This window comes from Ascaphus truei, chromosome 4 (genome assembly GCF_040206685.1).
Source record: "Ascaphus truei isolate aAscTru1 chromosome 4, aAscTru1.hap1, whole genome shotgun sequence".
In the NCBI taxonomy this organism is placed as follows: Eukaryota; Metazoa; Chordata; class Amphibia; order Anura; family Ascaphidae; genus Ascaphus; species Ascaphus truei.
In genome coordinates this window covers 355,199,018-355,224,976 of record NC_134486.1, presented here as the reverse complement: position 1 = coordinate 355,224,976, position 25,959 = coordinate 355,199,018, and the positions used below count along the sequence as shown (strand labels likewise).

The window sequence follows — 25,959 nt, the reverse complement described above, 5'->3', positions numbered from 1 at the left end:
TACATGCATACACACACCCATACATACACACACACACCCATACATACACACACACCCATACATACACACACACACACCCATACATACATACACACACACACACACACACCTATGCATACACGCGCACACACCCATGCATACACACACCCATGCATACACATACACACACACACACAAGGGGAAGAAGAGGAAAGGCTGCGCGACCGAGCACCACCACTGCCCCGCTCCCCCCCGCCCCTGTTACCATCTCCAGCCTTGCGCGGGAAGCCGGGACAGGGAGAGAAGGGAGAACACCCCCACTACCATCTCCTGCCCGCACGGGGATCGGCGGGAAGCCGGGGTAAGCGGGGACAGGGAGAGAAGGGGGGACACCCCCACTACCATCTCCTGCCCCGCGCGGGGATCGGCTGGAAGTCGGGTTAAGCGGGGACAGGGAGAGAAGGAAGGACACCCCCACTGCCATCTCCTGCCCCGCGCGGGAATCGGGGAGTAAGGGGGCTTGCAGGGAAGGAGCAGAGGGGGCGCAAGATGGAGGATTGGAGAGTACTTACTCTCCAACAGATCTCCGGCCAGAAAGAATGGCCGCTCGTTGGGGGCGGGCTCATATAGAGCCTGGCCGCGCGCCCACAAAGCCTGGGAGCGCGCGCCAATCAGCAATCAGGTAACAGAGAAAAAAGAAAACAAACTACTGGTAGTATTTCATTTAAATGTGATTTGTTTTGGGTTTTTACACGCAATAGTGTAATTTTCAATTTCTGAGTATAATAAACATGCTGCATCAATAAATACCACTTGGTACATGTACATTATCTCTAATACATGCCCTTATCCTCTCCGGTCTGGATTATTGTAACGTACTGCTAACAGGCATCCCTGCCTCACAAGTTTCTCCTCTGCAATCTATCCAAAATTCTACTGCTAGAATAATTTCACTTTATCCAAAAACACTCTGTCCATCTCCTCCTTAAATCCCTCTCCTGGTTTCCCATAAAATTTCGGATCACCCATAAAGTTCTCCTTACCTTCAAGGCTCTCCACTCATCTGTTCCTCCCTTCATAATCAGCCTCAACCTGTCTTTTTCTCCTGCGTTCTATACAAAATGTTCTCCTGTCCACCCCTTTCACCTCTACTGCTCTCTCTCTTTCTCTTTTTTTCCCCTTCTCTTTACCAGTGGAACCCCCTCACACTCGGTTTACGCCAAGCACCTTTTCTCCAAGCACCTTTTTCTCCCCACCTTTAAGACTAACCTTAAACCCCCCCTCTTAAATAAGGCATTTCATTAGACTCATGGCTACTGTCACACACCCACAGTCACTCCAGCCAATGACTTCAATCTACTGCTCTTATTCCCTCTCCTACTGTCTGTACAGTATGTTTCCCATCATACCACTTAGATTGTTAGATCTCCAGGGCAGGGATTTCCTTACCTATTATCTGATCTTATTTGTTGCATGTATCTACTATATATTTCTCAAAGTGTCCTACACTAATATATATATTTCTCAAAGTATCCTATGTGTCGTTGTCTGTATGTATGTGTCTCCCTGTGTCCCTAGCCGCAATCAGATTGGACCTTGGGCCAGGCCAATGAGATTGCTCCCTTGGCCCGGCCGCCCCTCTCATTGGCCTGAGGCGGAAAGGTCACACACACACACACACACACACACACCTTCCTCTCCCCGGGTCTCCCGCTTTCCCGCGCTTTTTCCTCCCCCCCCCCCCCCCAGTGGGGGAGCGGAGCGAGCGCCCGGGACACAGCGGGGGACTCTCACCACCCATAGGCCACTCCCTCACCCCCACCCGCTCACCCCCCCCCCACACACACACAGAGCACGCGGCTCTCCCCTCACACAGGCCGCTCCCCGTCCCCGAGGGCGCTCCTCCGGCTGTCTCCGCCTCTCCCCGCGAGAGGCCCAGCACCTCCTCACCGGAGCATCTCAGCCTCGCCGCGGAGGAGCCCGAGGTGGAGGAGGAGGGCGGCCGGTACCCGCGCGGCCGTGTGCAAGGTGAGTAAACGCAAGGGAATGGGTTATTTAACGCGTCCCTGACTCCCCCTGCCCTCCCCCCCCTGCCCTTTGCCCCCCCTGCCATTTGCCCCCCCTGCCATTTGCCCCCCCTGCCCTCCCTCCCCCTGCCCTTTGCCCCCCCTGCCCTCTCTCCCAATGCCCTTTGCCCCCCCTGCCCTCCCTCCCAATGCCCTTTGCCACCCCTGCCCTCCCTCCCAATGCCCTTTGCCCCCCTGCCCTCCCTCCCAATGCCCTTTGCCCCCTGCCCTCCCTCCCCCTGACCTTTGCCCCCTGCCCTCCCTCCCCCTGACCTTTGCCCCCTGACCTCCCTCCCCCTGACCTTTGCCCCCTACCTTGCCCCTGCCCTTTGCCCCCCTCCCTGCCCTCTTGCCCCCCCTCCCTCCCTGCCCTTTGGCCCTCCGCCCCTCCCTGCCCTTTGGCCCCGCCGCCCCTCCCTGCCCTTTGGCCCCCCCGCCCCTCCCTGCCCTTTGGCCCCCCCGCCCCTCCCTGCCCTTTGCCCCCCCGCCCCTCCCTGCCCTTTGCCCCCCCCCGCCCCTTACTGCCCTTTGCCCCCCCGCCCTTCCCTGCCCTTTGCCCCCCCCCCCCCCCACCCCTCCCTGCCCTTTGCCCCCCTGCCCTTGGCCTGCCCCCCGCCCCTCCCATCCCCCGCCCTTCCACGCCCCTCCCAACCCCCGCCCTTCCACTCCATGCCCCCTGCCCTTCCACGCCCGGGCAACGCCGGGTATATCAGCTAGTTGTACTATAATTCCCTGTACATTTATGTCTCTCTTGTAAAGTGCTAAGTACAGCTGTAGGCACTAAATAAAGATATACACACTGTTACCTTAAAACTGCATATATTTAGGGAACATACAGTACAGCTAGAATGCTTTAAGAATCTGTGTTCGGAAGTTATTTTCTTACATTTACATAATCTGTAAATTTGACACTACTTTATCGTGACATATTTTAATTTGATCTATATCTAGTCCAGTGTCAGGAATCGGCGTTCTCCGCGCTCCCCACACAGAGCACTCTCTTCTCACAGGGAGGCCCTGGACACACAACTCAACCCTATCTTACCGGTCTCCGCGGCTCCCTGCCGCCGTCGCGGGATCACTCCCCTCGGCGATTCCTCTGCTCAGCGCCGGGCGCGCCCACGTCCTCCCGCGCGCAAACCTGCACCCTCTGACGCGGTTCATGCGCATACACGCGTTACGGAGCGCGCTCGTTCTGCACACTCTTCTTCCTGTCCCTCGGACCTCAGGCTCCGCCCCCGCATGCCGCACGGGCATACTCAGGTTACCAACAAGACTCACCTGGCTTGTTATGCCTGCACCAATCTGCAGTGTCTCCCTGTAGCTCTTCCTGTCCCGCCTCCATTCCTGATTGGATCTCCCTGCTTTATCTAGCTCCTCTCTGCTCTCAGTCTTTGCTCGACATAGTCTCTGTATGGAAGTACTCCTGGACTATTAGTGTTTTCTCAGGTTCTGACGCGGTTCGTACGACTACCACCCCTGGCTCTCTTTCTCGGCACTCCTTGGACAACGCACACTCTGGTTACCCCTTGAATACGGCTTGGACTACAACCTACCTCCAGTCTCCACTCCCTGACCTCGGGAAGGCATTCTTCACTCTATCTCTTCAACTGGTACCGGAAAGTATTGTCTACATTTCTACACCTGGCCTGGCAACACTTTATACCACACTCCGGACACGCACCCTTTGCTGCGGGTGCGTGTATTGCCACTTCCCCCTTCAGCTCAGGGGACGGGTTTAGTCTGCGGGCAGCACCGGCGTAACATACAGTATATTACTTGCCCACCCAGTGCTGCAAAGTCTTCTATATGGACTTTTTTTTAACTTCATTTACTGTTATGCTACATTGTGTGATAATGCATAGCGATGTTAAATAACTTGAAAGTTCCATCTGTAATGAAAATACTCATGACACCAATGTACAGACCGTGCATGACGACATACACAAAGTGTAATGTGTCACATTTAAATTGTTCCATACAGAGTGCGGGTCATGTCTCACAGCTTTCTTATGCTTCAGCAGTGATACCCATGTCTTCAAAGAACTTGCATCATTACTTGTGAGTGCCTATATCTTAGGCACGTTCTATAGTGCCAGGCGTGTGTTGCGCCGTGCACGGATTTTTAGTTGGCTGACGTTAGTCAGCCTTTCTATAGAAGGGCCGCGCACGGCAAAGAGCAGGGAGCCGACAGACAGTGGCGAAGATGAGGAAATGTGTGTGTGTGTGTGTGTGTGTGTGTGTGTGTGTGTGTGTGTGTGTGTGTGTGTGTGTGTGTGTGTGTGTGTGTGTGTGTGTGTGTGTGTGTCAATGATTGCAGAAGTAAAACAAAAACATATTTATTAAAGTTTTTTTTTCTTTAAAAAATCTTATCTAGGACTTACTTTCACTCACACAACCCATGCACACATACACACATATACATTACCTGCAGCTCCCGGCACTATATACAGGAAAAGCATGCGGCACGTGCACGCGCGTTCGCATGCTCTATATAACAGCCCTTATGTTGCAATTGCACAATGAAGACTAGGTGATCTTGAAACGAGACTAATTTGAAAATGTATCTGGGGGCTGAAAGATTGCTTAGTATGACACTGATATCTAAAGGTTTTAATGGATTAACGCAAAAATGTTTTATTGATGTAGTTACGCACAACCTTTCAAGATTTAATACAGCCTTGCAAATAATTTTACAATTCTTAGAAGCCCACTGGACAAAGTGTCCCAAGGGTTGTATTGTACTGTATGTCTTTATTTATATAGCACCATTAATGTACGTAGCACTTCACTTTGTAATCATAAATCACAAATATAAATAACAGGTAATGAGAATAAGTGCTTCAGACATAAAAGTAATATTAAGGAAGAGGATTCCCTGCTCCAAGGAGCTTACAATCTAATTGGTAGGTAGGGAGAATGTACAGAGACAGTAGGAGGGAATTCTAGTAAGTGCGTCTGCAGGGGGCCAAGTTTTATGTATCGTGTCCAGTATTATCCACAGTGCTATTCATATGCTTCTTTCAGCAAGTGTGTCTTAAGGTGGATAGTGACGGTGCTAGTCAGGTATTGAGGGGAAGGACATTCCAGAGGTAAGGGGCAGTCCGTGAGAAAGGTTTAAGGCGGGAGAGAGCTTTAGATAAAAGGGAGTAGGTAGAAAAAAAGACATCCTTGAGAAGAATGCAAGAGTCGGGATGGTGCATAGCGAGAAAGGGCTGAGATGTAAGGAGGGGCAGAAGAGTGTAAAGCTTTAAAAGTGAGGAGGAGAACTGAAGGTTGTATTGTTACTGTAGAACTTGTGGACAGACTTCCATATCTAGTCTAAAACAAAAAAGGAAAACAAGCGCAAAAAAATCTATATTGAATATTTAGGGGTTTACGGTGTTTTTGGAAGGGAAATTATGATTTTTTGGGGCAAATGTATTGAATACATCAATGATAATGAGTTAAATATCAGATTCACACAATTTTAACAGAATGAATATTGAATTTCTGGATCTGACTACATAGAGCATAACATTGTCAATACTAAAACCTTCTTTAAAAAGGTTGACGGAAATAACTATATCCTTAAAAGTAGTTGTCACCATCAGCAGTGGACATCGAACATACCCTTTGGCCAATTCCGGCGTATATAAGGCATAATTGTTCAGACCCCAACATTTTCAAAGAACAATCCCTAAATTTAGAAAATAAATTCCAAGATAAAAAATATCCTCTGTCATAAATTCAGGAGGCCAAATCTAAGGCAGAAAAATTGGATAGAAATGATACTCAGACCAAGACAAAAAAAGTCCAAATAAAGACACATTTATAACATAATTTAATAGTTAATCTGGGAAAATTAATAATATAATAAAAAAAATATTGGCATGTTCTTAAGACTCAATCCTGAATAATTATTTTACCAGAGACCCCACAGATCGTTTTCATGGAGGCAAATAATTTGAAAGATAAATTGGCCCCCAGTTTATTAAGGTCAATAGAAAATAATGAACCTACTGTAAAAACTGGATAAGCGCTAAACCCCAAAACTTTTACAAATACACAAGATGTAAAGCAGGTACATTTGGCCATACTAAACCAGATAGCTTTAAAACTAATGTCACCCAAAGAATCTTTCAAAATGTATACATTACAAAAGTGAATACGTAAAATACATGCCAATGTGCCCCTGTGGACTTCAATACATATGGTGCACTATGCGTACTCTACGTGACATATATTTATAAATAGTCACATCTTGGAGAGATTATGAAACCGTGAGGCAGCTCAGACCTTCAGCGAAATGCTTAGGGTGGATCGAACCGACAGACTGATCCAGTGAGAGGTTTCCGTACATCTCTGCACAAATGCTACTCGTCCTGCCTCCCCTAGTGACGTCACATACCCGGAAGTGAAGCAGCGTGTGGAGACAGGAGGACAAGGGAACCCGTGTTTGTAGAAGTCGGACCTCTGGGTGACCGATATTCTTTTATTGCCTGGGAGCATGTGTGTACTTTCACTACTCCAACCTGTATTTTTAACTCATAAAATGTACTCTTTCTGTCACATATTTGGGAATCCTATAACTCACGTCCGTAAAAGACCAAAGGTTCTGCAGGAGTCCACATGTTGGAAAAACGCTTGATTTTTTTCTATACATCAGGTGAGTGGGAAATTCGTAGCTTTTTTGGACTTTTCTATATATCCATATTACTGTTTTGCACTACTGTGTATATTGTTCCTGTTTTTTCACATGCACCTTGAAAAAGTTTGCCCTTTGGACCTGTTGTTATTTCACAAGTTCTAGTCGTCTGATAAAATACAGGAATGTTGACTTCCTGGGCGCTGGTCTTTTACCAAGGCTGTCATAGGAGTTACCTACAGTAATATACGAGCACAATGAAGCAACGAGATTTATTAATGATTATTTCAGTCACACATCTTGTAATACATATAAAGCTTTATCTTTAAAAAAACAAAAAAAAAACAATTACATTTAGAAAAAATAAAGTTCTTAAAAAGGAAGTTTGAAAAAAAAGCTTTTAAAATAGTAAAATAGCCATCCAGTAGTAATTTTTTGGCTAATAAACTACTTTTTACAAATTGTTTCATGGCAGAAGTCGAGGAAAACCCCAAATCCGAATTCTGCTCACACCTCCATCTGGAGCGATTGTAATCTTCACATGGGTTACAACCTCTTGTAATGTTATGGAAGTTCCGTCAATAAAATGTCTTTTGTGAGGATGGATCTAAAAATGAAACATATTTACATGTTAATAATTTCTTCTATTATTTAGAGCTGCAGAAACCTATCCCCCACTGATAGTGTGAACTAAGCTGTTTCAAATGGCAAAGGGGGGGGGGGGGGAGAATCAGGATTTTTCATGTGGTTATTAATGTGACACAGAGGTGGGTAAAACACAAAATGAACATTTCGTGCATGGTAAACACTTCACAAAAATGTGGTCGATCTAAATTTAGTCCCATCTCATTTGATAAAAATACCAAATACACAAAATAGGAAAAAGACAAAAAACGTTTGAATTCTTTTTCCAATCCCATTTGTTGCCAAATGTATTTTGATTGGCTTTTAATTTGTTTTATAACAAAAGGTGTTATGTGACAAATTCAAGTATCCTACACAGCTAATGTATGAGCAAAATAAGATACATGTGTAAAAATCACCCGGAGAAACACCTTTTGGAGCAAAATAAAAAAGAGAGAACAAAAGACTACCTTTAACTACAAATCTATTTTCTACTGAAGGGAAAACATTTTTAGAAGGGTGTATGAATAATGATTGCTACAAAATTCAATTCGTCAATATTTTTACAATTATTCCTCTTCGTGCACATTACATTTCATTAAACGGAGATGATGGCTGCAGGGAGAAAGGAAAACAAGTAGCCACAAAGGGATGATGGTTCACCTAATCAGAACGAGCAATGCAAAACCCTAGTTTTAAAATAAGCACAAAAATGGGTCATGGGTCAATGGCTAAACTTTAAACAGTAATTATATTTACTAATGGGTAATAACGTTAAGGGAGATTTCAGTCTAATGCCACATTCCATCTTTTTTTCCCTCAAATGTAATTAAGAAATCATTGTCTTATGGGAATTCTTACCTGTGTAACAGGAACAAGTACTTTCCATTTGTTGCCCTGTTTAACATCCCACTTCTCTCTGATTCTTTCATCTTCCTCTTTTGGGGTCAAGACACAAGCATCAATTTTGCAGGAATTTGGGGCATTACCTATTGTTGTTGTCAACAAAACAGTTGTATTACTTTTACACATATGGCTCACATTCATAACATGCCAATCCAGACAAATAATATAACAAATATATATTAATATATGGTTGTGCAGAAAACATACCTTTAAAGTGATTTGTGTCTATTTCTATGTGTATTATTAAGCCCGGATGGCCTAACCTAAATATTGTCCATTCATTTCCAGATACTTGGAGAATTCCTTTACTGTCCGCCTAAGAAATAAAATTAAAAGAAATGTTTAAATAACAAAGGTATTTATTTATGTATAAAACATACAGGACACCTACAAGCTCATATTGAACCCCCAAAATAGCCGCAACATATATATAAGCATATGTGTCACAGAGGAGTGCTACTGAGCATGGCAATATATATTTAAAACCAGAGACAGAACATGAAACACAGACAGAGCTCAGTGCACATCCAGTGAAACGTATACACGGTACAGTGCCTAAATATATATGTATAGATATCTATTAAATAAAATAGTCTTTTAGTTTAACAATTTGGCCAAAGTGTTGTAAGCCCCTGAGCCACTACACGGTAGACCACATCTCAAGGGTCCCTAACACTAATATAAATTCTTAATAACCTGTGCGTTACCAGGAAGAATGATATTTATAATAAATCTGTCAATTAGTTGTATACAGGCATACCCCGGTTTAAGGACACTCACTTTAAATAAACTCGCGAGTAAGTACATATCGCCCAATAGGCAAACTGCATCTCACGCATGCGCCTGTCGTCACATCCTGAACAGCAATACCAGCTCCCTACCTGTACCAAAGCTGTGCACAAGCGGGGAGACTATAGAGCCTGTAACAAATGCGTTATTTACATCAGTTATGCACGTATATGATTATTGCAGTACAGTACATGCATCGATAAGTGGGAAAAAGGTAGTGCTTCACTTTAAGTACATTTTCATTTTACATACATGCTTCGGTCCCATTGCGTACGCTAATGCGGGGTATGCCTGTAGTTCTAAGTCTGATTGAAGCTTTTATTAACCTGTACATTACCAGGAAAAGCACTCTGTATTAGATTTGTCACAATCATACTGCAAGCAAGCAAGTTCCCCTGAGAGTGGGAGATGCTATGGAGAGAGCTTTTAACCACTTAAATGTGGGAGGGGGTGAGCTACAATTAGGTAGGAGGTTGCCACCCTCCAATCAGCTAAGACCAGTAGCACTCCTCTGTGACACTTATATGCTTATATATATATGTTGTGGTTATTTTGGGGGTTCAATATGAGCTTGTAGGTGTCCTGTATGTTTTACAATTCTTGTTCAGCTGGTCTTAGCTGATTGGAGGGTGGCAACCTCGGACCTAATTGAAGCTCACCCCCTCCCACATTTAAATGGTTAAAAGCTCACTCTATAGCATCTCACACTCTCAGGGGAACTTGCTTGCAGTATGATTGTGACAAATCTAATACAGAGTGCTTTTCCTGGTAATGTACAGGTTAATAAAAGCTTCAATCAGACTTAGAACTATGCAACTAATTTTGACAGATTTATTATAAATCATTCTTCCTGGTAATGCACAGGTTATTAAGAATTTATATTAGTGTTAGGGACCTTGAGATGTGGTCTGCCGTGTAGTGGCTTGGGCTTACAACACTTTGGCCAAAATGTTAAACTAAAAGACCATTTTATTTAATAGATATCTATACATATATATTTAGGCACTGTACCGTGTATAAGTTTCACTGGATGTGCACTGAGCTCTGTCTGTGTTTCATGTTCTGTCTCTGGTTTTAAATGCTATTTATTTATGAAAGATGTTCACAACAATATAGCTGCATTTTGTCATTTAATTATACCATTATTTATAGAGTATTAACTTTGCTAGATATCTTATAGTTGTAATGTTTAGTACAAAATAGAAAATTGACCACTTTAGTTTTGTTTTCCTAAAACACTCCAAAATAAAGTTTTATAGATTGTGACGAGCATCGTCACAATCAGGAACCGGACCGGTAGAGCTGCAGAATAACCGAGCACAGGGAGAGAGTCCTGTTAGAGTATCCGTAGTCGATAAGCAGGCAGAGATCAGGGCTGGCGGCAGTGGTGCAGAATCCAGGGGACAGGCAAAACGCCAGGGCTGGCGGCAGTGGTGCAGAATCCAGGGGACAGGCAAAAGATCAGGGCAGGCAGAAAGCAGCGGGGTCACAGTCCACGGTCAGCAACAAAGGAATCCAAACAGGCAACAGTTAAAGGTGCGACAATGAAGACCGACAGGAGCTGCAAAACTTAGAACTTTTCTTGGCCACTCCAACTGGGAACTGCAGCCTTATATAGCAGGCTGCCAGTAATCAAAATGGCCGAACTGAGGCGAAAGGGCAGGCAACCTGGAAAACCCGAACTGCAGCAAAACCCAGCATGGATCGAGCAGAATCCTTACAGTACCACCCTCTTCAGGAGCGACCTAAGATGGCTAAGCTGGAAATTTGCGATGAAATGCCCGGACTAGGTTGGGGGCATGGACCTCCCTGGGCTTAATCCATGAGTTCTCCTCAGGGCCATATCCCTTCAACTGGACCAAGTACTGTAGTCTGCCACGGGATCTTTGGGAATCCAGTATCTGGTGCACCTCAAACTCCTCCTGGCCATCCACCAAAATTGGCCTAGGAGAAGAAAAAGTGTTCTGGACGAACGGTTGGAGGAGGGAGACATGGAACACAGGAGTTATCTTCAAACTAGCTGGGAGTACCAATTTAAACGCCACTGGGTTGACCTGTTTCAGGATCTTGTACGGTCCAATGAATTTGGGACCAAGTTTGGAGGTGGGCAGTTTAAGCCGGATATTCCTTGTAGTCAGCCAAACCTGATCTCCCACTTGAAACGGGAGAGGTGGTCGTCGACGTTTATCTGCCTGGATCCGCCTGTATCTTTTGCTGGCGGGCGGTTTTGACCAGATTGGCCTGGAGTAGTTGGAGTTCTTGGATTTTGTCATGCACTGCAGGAACTGCATTTTTGTTAATTAAATCATGACACATATCATGTGTAACCATAGAATTCAAAGAGGGTGTACATTCTTTTTCACACAACTGTATAAACTCTTTTACGATTTTAGATTGAAATAACAGCATCCTAACCTCTCAAAATAAATATAAGCACATTACAGTATATAGTGTTACCAGAATGCATTATTTATTGTATGAAATTACTTGGTTTACCTTTAAGATTGGTGGCCTGTCCAGCCGTCTTGCTGTCTCCCATCCATCCCCCATGTCATCCGCTCTTCCTAGTCCTGTGACAGTTAATAAGCATATTCATTTTAATGAAATGAAAAGGTGCAAATATTTCATGTGCTTGTATGTCCATGTGCCAGGAAGATATTTTCGAAAAATTACCACTAGCAGATAAGTTGATTTAGCAGTTGGTTCATGTAATAGCTCAGTATTGTTTATCTAGACTATAATTACCAAAACAGAGAAACATTATTAGTAATGTAATACATTATGAATCTAGAATATTACTTTTCAATATTAAGAATTTGTTGGAACACATTTTAAGTACTGTATTTATCTCATGCCTATTTTTACACAAAACAATGGATGAATGACTTATGTTCTGCTATCTGTCATTGGTTGTGTCCTACCTTGCTGGGAAATAGGATCTCTGACCAAACAGAGTTTGGGTTTGTTTTGTTATATTGGCTGTAATGGTGCTACCATGGAGTTTAACTGAGAAGATGCAGTGGTCCACTTGTGCCGCACCCATATGGAACCCTGTAAAAATACTCAGAGCTTGACCTTCCCCTCAAGTCCTTGTGCAGCCAGTTCATCAACGGAAAGCAGTATGCTTTAAACTGAAGACACTATGCATGGCAGGCACGCTTTTTATATTCCTTCTCTGCCCTTGCAAAACAAAAGCATGAAGAGGCTAAGCTTAAAGTTTACAATGTGATCTTAAAAATGGGTCTGGATACATTGTCCTACCGAAGGAAAATCTCCAGTAATTATTTTAAGAACACAACAAGTTGGTCCACCCTTTTGTTACCAGTGGGATCAGCATGTAGGGGTTAAGCAACATTTTGTTTTGCAATAGTCATCACTGCAGTTTTGTGGCCTAATTTGTTAAGCAAATGAATACGTTTTCACCAATGCATTAGAAAAAGAAATTGACCCTATTATGTATTTCGATAGAATTTGTTGTCCAGTGGCATTTGTTAGAAGCCACGGTTATGGACAGTCAACATTGAAATATTCAGAATTTAAACATTTATTTCATATACACATTTTGGATTTTGCATGCATCTACAGTATCTTTGTTGGGTAAATGAGAGCTCAAAACTGGAGCAGCACAATAGGTTTGTAACATTACTTTGTATATGACTTCCTCCCTGAGGGAAGGGTTCCAAGACTGAGTTTAGTCGTCATCAGTCTTATTTGTACAATATCTGTTGTTTTGACACCACTTTTCTGATTTTTATGCAACAGCCACTGTGATGATTGTTTGTTTTGTCTGCCTTACTGCTATTTTTTTTAAATATTTACTTCAATGGTACAATTGCTACCACTTCAACATTCACTTCAATGTGCTATCACTCAACTCTGATACCTATCCAAGAAAATCAGGGTAATGGATACCTCTATGAAAAAACACTAGAGCCACCCTATTCCAATGGAAATGTGTATTTACCCCTCAAAAAAATCTAATTTCTGTGCAGATCCCCTTTAACAACTAGGAAGCAGTGAGCTGGATTGCAAGGATATAAAGAACATGATCTTTCAAAAGTGACACTTTGTGAGTGAGGTATGTTTTAAACAGATTTCCTAACTATGCATGCTTGCACATAACCAATAAATCAATTGACCATACTTGCCTACACTTGTGATAAATTATAACTTTTGTATTGAAATGTGTTGACTATAAAGCAGAATGTGGAAATTGCTTTTTATCATTTTCTGTGTGGGTAAGTCGTGAAGAGGTGAATATGTTTAAGAATATCTTAATATTTTATAAACTGAAAAAAGTTCAGTATGGCTTCATGTTCAGTCTCCAATTTGATTAAGTTGATTGGTCAAGGAACAAATTTAATGACATTAGAACGGGTTCCATTGCAATTAGCGAAACCTCCCTCAAAGCAGCAATGTGATCGTGGACAAGGGCACAAACTACAACTGACTGATTTTTAGAATTGTTCTATATTTTCCTATCCTCTGGGTTTTATAAAAAGAAAGATTTCGTTCTACATTTATAGGGTATATTTTAGGACATCCACATCAAAGGACTAGCATTGTAAATGCAATAGATTTTTTCAGATACAGAGATATATATGTATACATTCTATCGTCCTATGCAGGTATTTCTACTAAATAGCCATTTGTAATTGCTTGTAATCATTCTTCTATCCAGGAACACATTAAGGTTCCCATTCTGGTTTGAACATGTGATGTATAGAATATGTAATAAGCACTATAATTTTGTGCCTATTTCTCTTTACTACCTATCAGATTCCTGGGGTGGCCATAATGAGCATCACTGAAGCCAAGGCAGACACCTCCATTGACCATTGATAGTAAGTCTTCCAGATCGTTTGGACCACATGATGACCAATCTCTTTGTCCAATACCATACACTTTAAGACGGGCTACTCCGCCATCTGTATCAGAATAAAGACAGGAATAGTTAGTTGCATTTAAACATGTTTATTTACAAATGTTTTATCTGACAACATGTATGAAATGTGTATATCATACAGCTTTGGACATTGTGGGGAGTATTTCAAAATATATCCACAATGAGTACATATGTGACCTTTACAAATTTAAAATTTACAATTTGAAGAATTGGTAGCTTTCAGCTATGGCAGCCTGTGGGAATTCTGAGAAACTTGGATACTGTACAGGCATACCCCGCATTAACGTACGCAATGGGACTGGAGCATGTATGTAAAGCGAAAATGTACTTAAAGTGAAGCACGACCTTTTCCCCACTTATCAATGCTTTTACTGTACTGCAATCGTCATATACGTGCATAACTGATGTAAATAACGCATGTGTAACAGGCTCTATAGTCTCCCCGCTTGCACACAGCTTCGGTACAGGTAGGGAGCCGGTACTGCTGTTCAGGACGTGCTGACAGGCGCATGCGTGAGCTGCCGTTTGCCTATTGGGCGATATGTACTTACTAGCGAGTGTACTTAAAGTGAGTGTACTTAAAGTGGGGTATGCCTGTATTGTACATCCTAAGCTTTCTGTGTACATGTTAGTATATTCTTTGGTAAGCTGATGGAAGACCAGACAGGAGTAGGACTTTTTACCACACAAAACACAAGCAGCAAAGGATCATTTTGCACATCTAGTCTGATGATTAAAAAAAAAACAATTATAATTCAGTAGCATCTAATATTTCTTAATTTAGACTAAGAATAAAGACAAGATTTTGAGAACAAGGCTCTCTTGCTCAGGTCACATAGTAATAGGAGTTGTGTGATTGCAACCTGACCTGCACTATTGTGGTTTAGTGATTAATCTCAACAGGGTGGTGCACCAATATAGGGAGCATGGTCGGGACAAGGCAAAAATAAACACTTTCAAAATGTATAGCAGTTTATGGTAATGTATTAGGAAACAATATTCTTATTAAGACACTGTTCACTGATAGTAAGGTGAACTTCTGTCTTTATTTAATACATTAAATACAGTCTATTGTTCTTGAAGTGTAATTGCGTTATACCTTTTTAATAGAGTGCATTTTTCATAGATGTAATATTGTTGACATGCCACCCCCAAATGTTGCCGCCCTAGGCCCGGGCCTAATGGGAACCCACCACTGCATGCAGGCCTCCAGTAGACTTTCTCTAAGGGCTAAATAATGTTTTTGCTATAAACCCCTTCCGGATTGAAACACTACCTGTAATTACCTGGATAGAAATTAAGTCGGATGTGTGTCCACCTTTCCTTTGGACTGACCGAAAAGAAGTTGTGGCTTGACTTGGAGTATCCTGGTTTGAGCTCCACCATTGTAAGCAGATCATACCACTTCTCTGACTGTAGCTAATAGAAAATAAAAAGTGTGTTTTTAACGAGATACTGAAGATTGGAGTCCTTTTTCAGGTTGTGTATTTGTAGTAGAATTTAAAGTATCCATTTATTCAAACCAATGTCAACTTTACCAAAAGATTGTGTATGTACAATTGTTTGAAAGGCCATTTATAGACCTGGCATAAACAAATGATTCTGTATGATTTCAGATTCACCGACCCACTTGAAGAGGAATAATGTCTTCATGAGTGCATTGATGGACATACCACAACCAATCAAAGTACCATACAGTAATCAGAATTCTCAGTTGAAGTGTAATAATTCATTTTTACCAGGACCATGTATAAATAGTAAAAATAAAATAATACTAATACACTTTTCACAGTGCAATCTATATAAGCATGATCTGAGGTAAAGCATTTGGTAAAGAGCTATTATTCTTTTGAATTGTAATACAGTATCCCAAAACACAATCTTGTCCTTCTGACTACATCAATCATACAAGATTTTCTTGTGCAGACACTAAGTTTTGGGGAGTGCAGAAGTCTATTCTTTGGGTGTGATCTCTAAAAACAGGAATACAAAAAACAAGTGATACTACAAATTAGCGCTAGACCGTACTTATAACAGTGCTGTGCACAAAACTTAAATAATGATGACAATAATGTCATGTAAGAGCCGCCTGGTGTTCTAATGCGGGGACTATCCCAAGTAGTACCCAATGACAAATATACAATACAAATAAGAAATAAACCTTGGCGCTGGTGTGAATAACAATTAAATAATAAAGAAATTAAGTCCACAAAGGATATATCAAGGTGATTGAAGTGTCCTTTTTTCAAACTGCTGATGAAATGGAATTGGACTCAGTTCCCAAAAAACGATGTAAAGTCCCTCCATCCAGCAACTGCTATCCTGTTCAGCAAGACATAAAAAAGGGGCACAACATTGCGCAATAACGTTTTAAAGCAATGAAGCCCTCTTTCATAGATGTCCCAAAAGAATGCCCACTTACTAGAAGCAGGAAGAACGCATACGGTAGAGAGAAACTGTATGATGAACCTTCCGAATTCAATCGTGTACCTAAATAGCACGAACCCCACGTGGTATTCCTGGATCGAATGGATATCTAAGGAAGATCCTCCTTTCACAGATCAATTGTTTTCCAAATGTACTCAGTGTTCCTGTCTTCAGATCTCCATAACGTGGGATACAAAAGAGAGGATTGCGCAATAACGTTTTAACTTTAGTAACGTATCCTCAAAGGACCAGAAACATACTTACAATGTCTCTGTGATTTAAAAGCATTTGTTAGAGATGCCTAACCGGGTTAGAAATCACTGCACAGTCTCGATCCCACCGCGTGTGTTCCGTGTACTTCCGGCGCACAGCGATGACGTCACCGTCAGGGGATTGACAAAGTGACGTTCCCCATCACGAAACGCGTAGGGAGGAGCCAAAGGAAGTGCCTGACTGGTGATCCAACTAACACAGGGACGGTGACGTCATCGCTGTGCGCCGGAAGTACACGGAACACACGTGGTGGGATCGAGACTGTGCAGTGATTTCTAACCCGGTTAGGCATCTCTAACAAATGCTTTTAAATCACAGAGACATTGTAAGTATGTCTGTTCCTTTGAGGATGTGTTATTAAAGGTAAAACGTTATTGCGCAAACCTCTCTTTTTTATCCCATGTTATGGAGATCTGAAGACAGGAACACTGAGTACATTTGGAAAATAATTTATCTGTGAAAGGAGGATCTTCCTTAGATATCCATTAGATCCAGGAATACCACGTGGGGTTCGTGCTATTCAGGTACACGATTGAATTCGGAAGGTTCATCATACAGTTTCTCTCCACCGTATGCTGTCTTCCTGCTTCTAGTAAGTGGGCATTCCTTTGGGACATCTATGAAAGAGGGCTTCATTGCTTTAAAACGTTATTGCGCAATGTTGTGCCCCTTTTTTATGTCTTGCTGAACAGGATAGCAGTTGCTGGAAGGAGGGACTTTACATCGTTTTTTGGGAACTGAGTCCAATTCCATTTCATCAGCAGTTTGAAAAAAAGGACACTTCACTCTAAAAACGGGAGATGGAAGGCTTGAATACATTGCACATGAGGTTGATTACAACAGGAATCTTCATCTATGAATGAGATGTGTCTTGGGTATTGTCCTCTGGTGTATTCTTCCATGAATGAGGTGCTGAGAGGATAAGTATACTAAGACAGAGCAAATGTTCTACGGCATCAGTTTGGAGTGTAAATAAGGCTGCAGACACTTTCCCCTATCATACTGTAAGTGTTAAAGTTTTTTCATTGTGAGTCATCTATCCACAGTCCTGATTAAAGCATTTTTTTCCTGTATCCAAAAATACTGATTTAATTCAGTTCCCATGTCCTTCTGTTCTGAGTATTGCTGAAGTTACCTCTTAGAAATAATATTGATAAATCATTGGAATGTCCAGGTAGTGAAAAGTACTGAACTGGGGTTCTGGTGTCAAGGTTATTAAATATATATATATATATATATATATATATACATCCTTTCATTGAGCACTTGTTTAGTTTTCCCAAAATACTTCATATTACCACATTTATTACAACACATAAATTAAACTACATTGCTTGATGGTAAATAATCCCTTTATTTCTGTGGTTCCTTGAAGTTTCTAATGTGTTTTTAGATTTCACATATCTTCTTCGGGCAGAGTGAAGTACGTAATGCATTTGGTTCCATAGATGGCATTCTGTTCCTGATTAGTAAGTTAGAGAGAGTGGCTGGTTGTTTCTAGGCTATGACTTTTATGGTTCAGTTAATATATGTATATCGGAGTGTCTCATCCTCAGTAAGCACTGGTTGCACGTCTTTCATTATGTCTTTCAGTGGTGATAATATATTCTTGTAGGTAAAGACAATGGGAACACAGTCGGTCTGTTTTTGTTTCTCTGTATTGGAGAAAGATCTCTCCAGATACCTTATTCCATGTTCTCTTTCAGTTTGTGTTGCGGAGTGTCAGTTTTGAAGAGTTGCGAAGAGAAGGACAGATGTTTGTTTCTAGTATCCTCATCGCCGCAGATGCGGTGTTAGCGCATGACTTTGCTGTAAATGAATATTTCCTTTGTGTGGTTAGTGTGGATTCTGCTGCTATGAAGGTATTTGTTGCTGCCTGGGTTTTTATATACCGCAGTGTTAATTTCATCATCCTTTCTGATGCTAATGATAGAATCCAGGAACTGGATACTGCATGTGGGGTTATCCAGTCCAGAGTGAGTTTTAAGGTTGGGTAGAATTTGTTGTAATCTTCATGAAACTGTAAGTGCTATAGCTACTGCTGTCAAATATGGAAAATGCCATTGATGTAGCAAAAGTACATGATATTTTAGTTGGAAATTATTTTTCCAAGTTTGCCATAAAGAGTCAGCATATTGTTGCTGTTCCCATGGTCGGTAGAAAATGTCTTCTATTGAATATGGTAATCATAAAACAATGGCAACAGACCTCAGCAAAAACTTATTTGCACTGGTACAACAATAAAATGAAGACGTATTGTTTCCTTTTCAATTTCCCATTACTGGGAAGTCATGTGGCGAATTGAACAACGTTTTGGATTTAATGGTCAGGCACAGCCTGAAATGTGAAGTTTTCATCAGGGCATCCTAATAAATGGCAAATTGTGGAAGCAGTCTGAGTAACCTTTTCCCGATGGGTGGTCACACTTCTTCTGGTAGGCATCCATTCAGTTATTCTAAGCAGTTATTTTTTACCTTAAATATCCCAAAAAAAAAATTTTTTAACTATTATAAATTGTGTTGTACCTTTTCAACAGCTTTAAATTCTTCATCTGAAGCAGCAGTTCCAATCTTTTCTCCTCTTGGAGGCAGCGTTATTTCTTCTGTTTCACAAACAAGAAAGTAAAAAGGAACAAAATAAATATTTTTTTAAATTACTAGTGTCGCCACTACTCTTTCCCTTTAATTAAACAGTGCGCTAAATTCTATTACAGTTTTCTAAGATTCTACTAAATAACGTTTCTGTATGTCTGTCATTTACAGATGTAGCAGGCATTATTGCATAACACTTTAGCCCCGCCCCTTTTTAACACACACCTAATTCAAATACAATGGTGTCTGCAGAGGGACACACAACTCGGCACCGGAACAATAACAGCTGCTGCATCTGTAATTTATAGTAGACTTGAAGAAGAAACCTGTCAGATTCAAAAGTTCTGTAGACTATCATTTCATCTACGAAGAACCCTTATATTGGTCACCCAAAAGGTTTTACAGTCATATTCATCCATAGTCATTAATAATAAGGTGAAACAGTCATATTAAATAAACATAGGTCCCCTGAATACGAGTGTATAGAGGACAGATTTTGTGTGTGTGTGTGTATATATTATAAGCATTCCAATTCTATTGTGTTGTCATCAAGAAACAGTGACCTTATGGGCAAGGCACTGAATTGAGAAGGTCCCTAACATCTTAATTTGTTGTAAAATCTTTGTTGAGGGATTAATGAATTTCTTATATTTTACTATGTAGAATGATCTGTTTACTAGTGTAACACCCTGTGTGATGAGCTCACACACTTTCACACTGACACATAGCAGGTCCCTCTCTAATGTGCTCTAGACATGCGACTGGTATGGACATGAGCGCAGTCAGTAATAAACGGCTGTAGAAGAGGAGGGACTATGAGGGAGAGGAGACTTTAAGGGGGGTGTGGGGGGCGGCCAAGTTGAATCAGATCTGTGCGGACCTGAAAGCTATCAGGTTCGTTCGAGGTCTGCAGAGAGTGCACATGTACACGTAGCAGCAGGAGCAGAGAGCTAATATTCCAGACCTGGGTGAGAGATCAAGCACCGCCCAAGGGGACCCATAACAGCTATAAAAGCACAGTGGTACTGAAGCACCCTTTTCGAAGAAAAGGCCTGCAACAGGTTCAGTACACAACAATCTCCCACAGTGTGACGGCACCATCCCAAGCCAATATATCCAGGATTGGGTGGCTACTACACCACTGACACTGACTCACACCCTTGCAGCGTTATTGGGGTTTGTGTTATAACCGCAAAACTGTGTGCAGTGATCCTCACAAGGTACCAGAGTCAGTAACGTATAATTAAACTAATTGTATCACCCCTACTTTGTTTGTATTATTCCTGCCATCTGACCTTATGGCCACATATGACCCAGTAAGTAATTAACAGGGACTCAGGACCAAGCCTAAACTGCAATCAAAAATCTGAGATTGGAGACGCTGCTAAGATTTATGTTTTCGGATTTAACTAGTGTGATACACACTTAAGACATTGGCACGGTTACAGAAGTACTTAAGACGGTCACCCCATAGCGCATTTGCTGACATTTTGATCTACCTCACCACGAGCGCTGCCATTTTAAGTGATTTGTGTGCACGGTACGACATAGTTTTTGATAAGGCACTACTTCTAATGGTCCCAGATACAACTGAGGATGGGAGTATCTATAGGGTACTCGGTGCTGACCCTTCGTGGGGATGGGCCCAAGTTCAGGGGGAAATGTTATGCTACAATACTTAGACTGCATATGTATTGTATATGTATGAGGAAGATATTGACCCTACCAAGGTGCCTGATAGCATTGCGTGGAGGGACTAGGAGATGTGAGGTGTTACTGTGCGATGTAAACCTGTTGCTGGGCTCTAAAAATGTTGCTACACACTCTATAGTAGATAAGATCTGAGGATTCCTAGCTAAAGAGGGGGCCACAATGGAAGTGTTCCATAATGATATGTACCTGGAAGCACCCACTTCCTCTATGGGACACGCCCCTGCTTCCCCCCAGGCCCTTATCACAGCCAGTTAGTGGAGAAATCCACACACTCCACATGGGGGAACAATTATTATAGGCGGCTACGAATATTCTCAGGAATAAGGCCAACTCTCCATAGTGAGGATGACTTTAAAAGTTGGATGGAGCAGGCCACGCAGCAGGTGCAGGAATAGGCGGGATCAGACCAAGACAAGAAGGGTCGCATTCTGGAAAGCCTAAGGGTGTCTGCATTAGCTATAGTAAGGGATCTTAGAGAAGAAAATTTTGTTAGCACCCCAAGCGAATACCTGAGGGCGTTAGAAGATACATTTGCACCACTGAAAGTGGGGAGGAACTGTAATTTATATTCCACGGAATTGATATTGATATATGTAAGGAGCGGCTCAGTGAGTGAAAGACACTGTTTGAAAAGAATTACACTGAATTTGAAGTGTGGGAGCCTGTTTCAAATCCCGGTGTCAGCTCCTTGTGACCTTGAGCAAGTCACTTTATCTCCATGTGCCTCAGGCACCAAACATAAATTGTAAGCTTATCTGGGCAGGGACGGTGTCTGTAAAAATGCTATGTACAATGCTGCTTACCGCAAACTATACTGTAATTGTGAAACGATTTGTCTCATTGGGAGAAAAGCGCTAAAAGAAATAATTATTATTATTTTTATTTTCTTTTGTAGTCTGTATTATACATTATTCCTTTATATTGCCATAGGCCATTTCACAGATTGTCAAACCAGAAACACGATTTCTGTCTTGCACAATAATTTGGAGGAAGAGTGAAGTTGTTTTGACACCAAAAAATCTGATTTGTTTAGCAAATATATATCTATATATAAACAGGTGCAGCATATCAAGGAAATACAAACCAATTTCCTTGCTTCGTATGTCCATCAAATAAGTAATAACAAAACCAAGGGAGACACACCCTCTCAGCCTCAGTCAGACGTGTGTGTGCACTAGGGGTGATATTTCAAAGGACACTCAGAAATCTTAGCCAGAGGGTCACTCCTGAGGTGGAGAGTAGGCTGGGAAAGGCGTACCAATTGATCACTCAGGCCCTCATGTGTACTAGTTTGTCTTGTGTCCCCTATAGTTTATCAGTCCATAGGACACTATTAAAATGTATTTTTATAGTCACACAGATACAGTTCTGGTACCTCACTACCATTGAGTCTGGGACATTGATTTTCTATTATAAATATTGCAACTAGTGTAGTTGCTTCACGCACTGATCTACTCCCCCACCGGAATAGGACAGTGACCAAATGGCTGCCGCTGCTTCTCTGCAGACAGACCCTCCATCGCAGCCGAGTTGCCGCTGGAATCCCCGCCACCGGCCGCTTCAAAGGTAAATTTAATTACTGGTATAAGCAGAAGGTTAATTTAAGGGGTTTTAGTGGTTAGAGTAGGGGGTTAATTTTAGGGTTTTAGCAGTTAGTGTTGGGTGTTAATTGAGGAGTTTTAGCAGTTGGGGTAGGGGGGCTAGGGTAAAGCACTTACATTAGGGCGGCTGTGAAGTGGCCGGTAGCTTCTGGCGGTGGTCTGAGTCGTAGCGAAGCACCAGTGACCAATTGGTCTCGGCAAAACAACCACAACTGCTCACCCACAACTCTGTGGCCTTAGCCACAGTTTTCATAGCCTACTCTCCATCTCAGGAGTGACCCTCTGGCTTAGATTTCTGTGTGTCCATCAAATAAATAATGATGGAATTCAACATTTAATAAAACCTTTTTCAAGTAGGACCACAATACGCTAAGTCCAGACAGCACACTAGGTTCTAGAGACCAATATTATTGCCAAGGAGAGAGAGAGAGTGTGTTTATAGATCGTAAATAATCCCCAGAAAATTATCTTACTAAACTCTTTGAAACTGTTTATTTTTACCTTTCAATGCTTTATACTAGAGTGCATGATGCTCCCTTTTTTTACACCTTGATAGCCTTTTATTGTTACCTTGTTTTAAGCATGCTGCCTGAATTGAGATACGAGGAGCATAGTTTCCGGTGAAGAAACAGGTGTCCACATCAAATCCGTGAATAATACCTGGCACACCCAACTGGATTACACACCAATCATGACCTGAATAAAAAGGAATAAACAATATACAAAGCTCTGCACTTCCTAAAATGTATATAAATAATGCATAAATAGCCAATATTAAATGTTGTCTGTCTATTTTAAATGTAGACATCCAGCAAATTCAACTGATGACTGAAAGAATGAGTCATTTCTTACACATTACATAATGTTTCCCTGGAGTTTTAACTTTCTAAAATTATTTTCTTAGCAGTGTTTCATTTTAGAGACTTTTGGTATCATGGAGCACTGGGTAGTGATAAAACAAACATTTTTCTTTGCATTGTATCATTTTGTATTGTTTGTGCAGCGTTATCAAGCAATCGCATATAGAAAGTACGATCATTTTAAACCACGTGCACATAAATTACTGACCGTTTGGTATCTAAAGAAGTGCAATAAGAACATTTTGGCTACTCAACTGAAGGATAGCCAAAGAGAAAACAAATATCTGTTTCTACGTATATGTTTCTCTACTTGTGTTGCTGTGTGTGGATAATGGGGAAGGGCAGTGGGAACAGCGCTAATGCTGCAAATAAAAATAGTAACACATGGGTGAGGGCTTACAGGGGAGGGCTTACCAAAGACGCATATATGAACATATATACAATATTCGAAAAGGGCTAACTACACATAGCGTATCGCATCATTTTTTGACCCATCACCAACAAAACCCCAATGGCCTTAAATGTCAAGCTATTGAAGCATATCCTGGCAATTGGAGAGGGGGAGACAAAATTAATAGCATAAGTAAACGTGAGTCATATTGAATATATGAACTTAAAACATTATCTCCCAACGGTCTGAATATTGAATTCGATCTATCTGCTTTTTTGGTAAAGTAATTTATTACTATGTGTTACAAGAATTTGTGCTAATTGCACAATCATTTCCATTGCTGTTTGTTGTTTACCGGTATTGGCAGTTCTAGTAATGTGGGGGCTTTTGAATGTTTCTTGCATGTTTTTTGTATATTTTGTCTTTTTACTTTTAATACTGTGCCTTTAAGAGCAGGTCTGCTACGGTTTTTACTCTATTTTTCTTTTAGTCTTTTTTGTTTTTTATTGTATTTTTATATGTACTGTATGTATTTATGTTTATTAGTTTTTTGGTCTTTGTTATCACTGATCTGAATTGACTTGTTTATGGTTGCCTTTTATGCTTCTGTTTTATGCTAATGTGTCAATTAGTGCTATAGTATAAATATGCTGGCACTTTATACTCCCATCATGCCCCTGACGAAGTGACTGACGTCACGAAACGCGTAGGGTGGTTTTTATTTGGCAGAGACTTTGACATTCTCCCCCGGTAGCCCTTCTGTCCTCTCTTCACCCAGCCTGAGTCCTCTGGGCTCCCCGGTCTTTGTCCGGTTACTTCCACTGCCTTCGCGCTGCGTGGTGACGTCACCGAGGTATCGCAAGACCTTTGGTCTGTGTCTAGCACCTCAGTGATTCCCTCGGCAGCATCGGGTCCAGGTCTTCACTTGTGGCACCCCCCACACATCAGGACATCTGTGAGTGTGTTAGCAGTGGCAGTCCCCGGCATCGTGGATCTCTAGAGGCTGCGTCCAACTATCTACCAGGCTCCGGTTTCAAGTCCAGGACATTGTGCTACGGGCTTATACCTAGCAGCTTTGCTGTAAGTAGGGTTTCAATTTTATCCCTACCGGATGTCATCGCTTTATTAGTGTCTCTAGCCCAACAAGCAAGTGTTTGTTGTTTTTTACATTCATTTTAATTCATTTGCATTAAATTTGTAATTATTCTCTTGTTAATCTTATCAGGGATTATTTGTTTTAGTTGTTTTTAATTGCACTATGATCTTTTTCTTTTCTCTTTTTTTGTGTGTTTGTCTTACAGTATCTGTCTGTTTGTCTTTCCATGAGACTTCATCGAAGATTCTACTCAGGATTTCTACTCAGCCATATTGGACTTTATATTTGGTCAGGCTATATTTCTAATTATTTTTGGAGGTGCCGTTTTTTTTTGTTTCTATTGTGTGTGGATAATACTCCTGATGATTACGGTAGTACTGTACCTGGAATTCTTTTTCTTCTCGTCTCCCATCCATCCATCCATTTCCCAAACTCTGTAAATAAACCTGGTTTGAACTCTGGATCATTTTTCTAAATAATTTGTAGACATAAAATACAAATGGTATTAACGTCATGTAAGTACACATTTCAAATGTTACGCTAAGAATATATATTACCATCTATATAGCTCATCTGTACTTGGTTCCATCTGCAGAGTTGTTTTAAAGGCAGGAGACACCCCAAATTAAAAAAATATATTAAGAAAAACTTTAATGGATCTCTTCATGCAAGATAACTTTTTGTCTTAAATATACAAAGCAAAGACTAAAAAAAAACTACCATTCCATTAGATGCCTTCTGGCTTCTGAAGATAACTTACAGCCTATTCAAGTGTTACAAGTATCTATGCTGCTAACTATATTTTGGTTACATTGGGGTCTATACGGCAAATGTGAAATTCTGGTGCCAAAAAACTGCACTAAATTATTTATTTATTTATTTTAAATCCCATGGAAATCAAAGGGATTTTGTTTCTTGGATACATCTGGAGCTATTGCCTTGTCCCAGAATTGCACCACTTTTGCTTTGATGTTTAGACATCGTATCATCCTGTCATCTATGAAGAGGTAGAAGATGAACAATATACAGTGATTAAAAAGAAAAAATACAAAGTTAGAATGGGAAACAGAAATATAACCACTCTTTAGTGAATAACTCCCCCCCCCCCCC

The 25,959-nt window shown here is 41.4% G+C and overlaps 1 protein-coding gene and 1 long non-coding RNA gene across 4 annotated transcripts in view; one reads left to right on the top strand and one right to left on the bottom strand.

Moving 5' to 3' along the window:
- Positions 1 to 6,972: 6,972 nt before the first annotated feature.
- The window catches only part of ALLC (allantoicase), a 37,222-nt gene continuing 18,235 nt past the window's right edge, over positions 6,973 to 25,959 (bottom strand). For both annotated transcript variants that reach the window (XM_075598300.1, XM_075598301.1), the window contains exons 4-12: positions 25,233 to 25,320; positions 23,073 to 23,198; positions 19,123 to 19,199; positions 15,184 to 15,316; positions 13,764 to 13,919; positions 11,488 to 11,561; positions 8,410 to 8,518; positions 8,158 to 8,285; positions 6,973 to 7,279 (exon numbers count right to left, since the gene is read on the bottom strand). In XM_075598300.1, coding sequence (XP_075454415.1) covers positions 7,139 to 7,279; positions 8,158 to 8,285; positions 8,410 to 8,518; positions 11,488 to 11,561; positions 13,764 to 13,919; positions 15,184 to 15,316; positions 19,123 to 19,199; positions 23,073 to 23,198; positions 25,233 to 25,320 — 1,032 coding nt within the window. In that variant the 3' untranslated portion in view covers positions 6,973 to 7,138. The remainder of the gene's footprint in view (positions 7,280 to 8,157; positions 8,286 to 8,409; positions 8,519 to 11,487; positions 11,562 to 13,763; positions 13,920 to 15,183; positions 15,317 to 19,122; positions 19,200 to 23,072; positions 23,199 to 25,232; positions 25,321 to 25,959) is intronic.
- LOC142493751 (uncharacterized) lies at positions 8,107 to 25,349 on the top strand. Of its 2 annotated transcripts, XR_012801199.1 has the most exons (5): positions 8,107 to 8,557; positions 12,984 to 13,069; positions 13,771 to 13,835; positions 15,514 to 15,618; positions 25,055 to 25,349. It is a non-coding gene; the product is annotated as an uncharacterized LOC142493751 (long non-coding RNA). The 2 variants fall into 2 exon arrangements; XR_012801198.1 differs by lacking the exon at positions 25,055 to 25,349 and having other exon boundaries at positions 8,123 to 8,557; positions 15,514 to 15,756.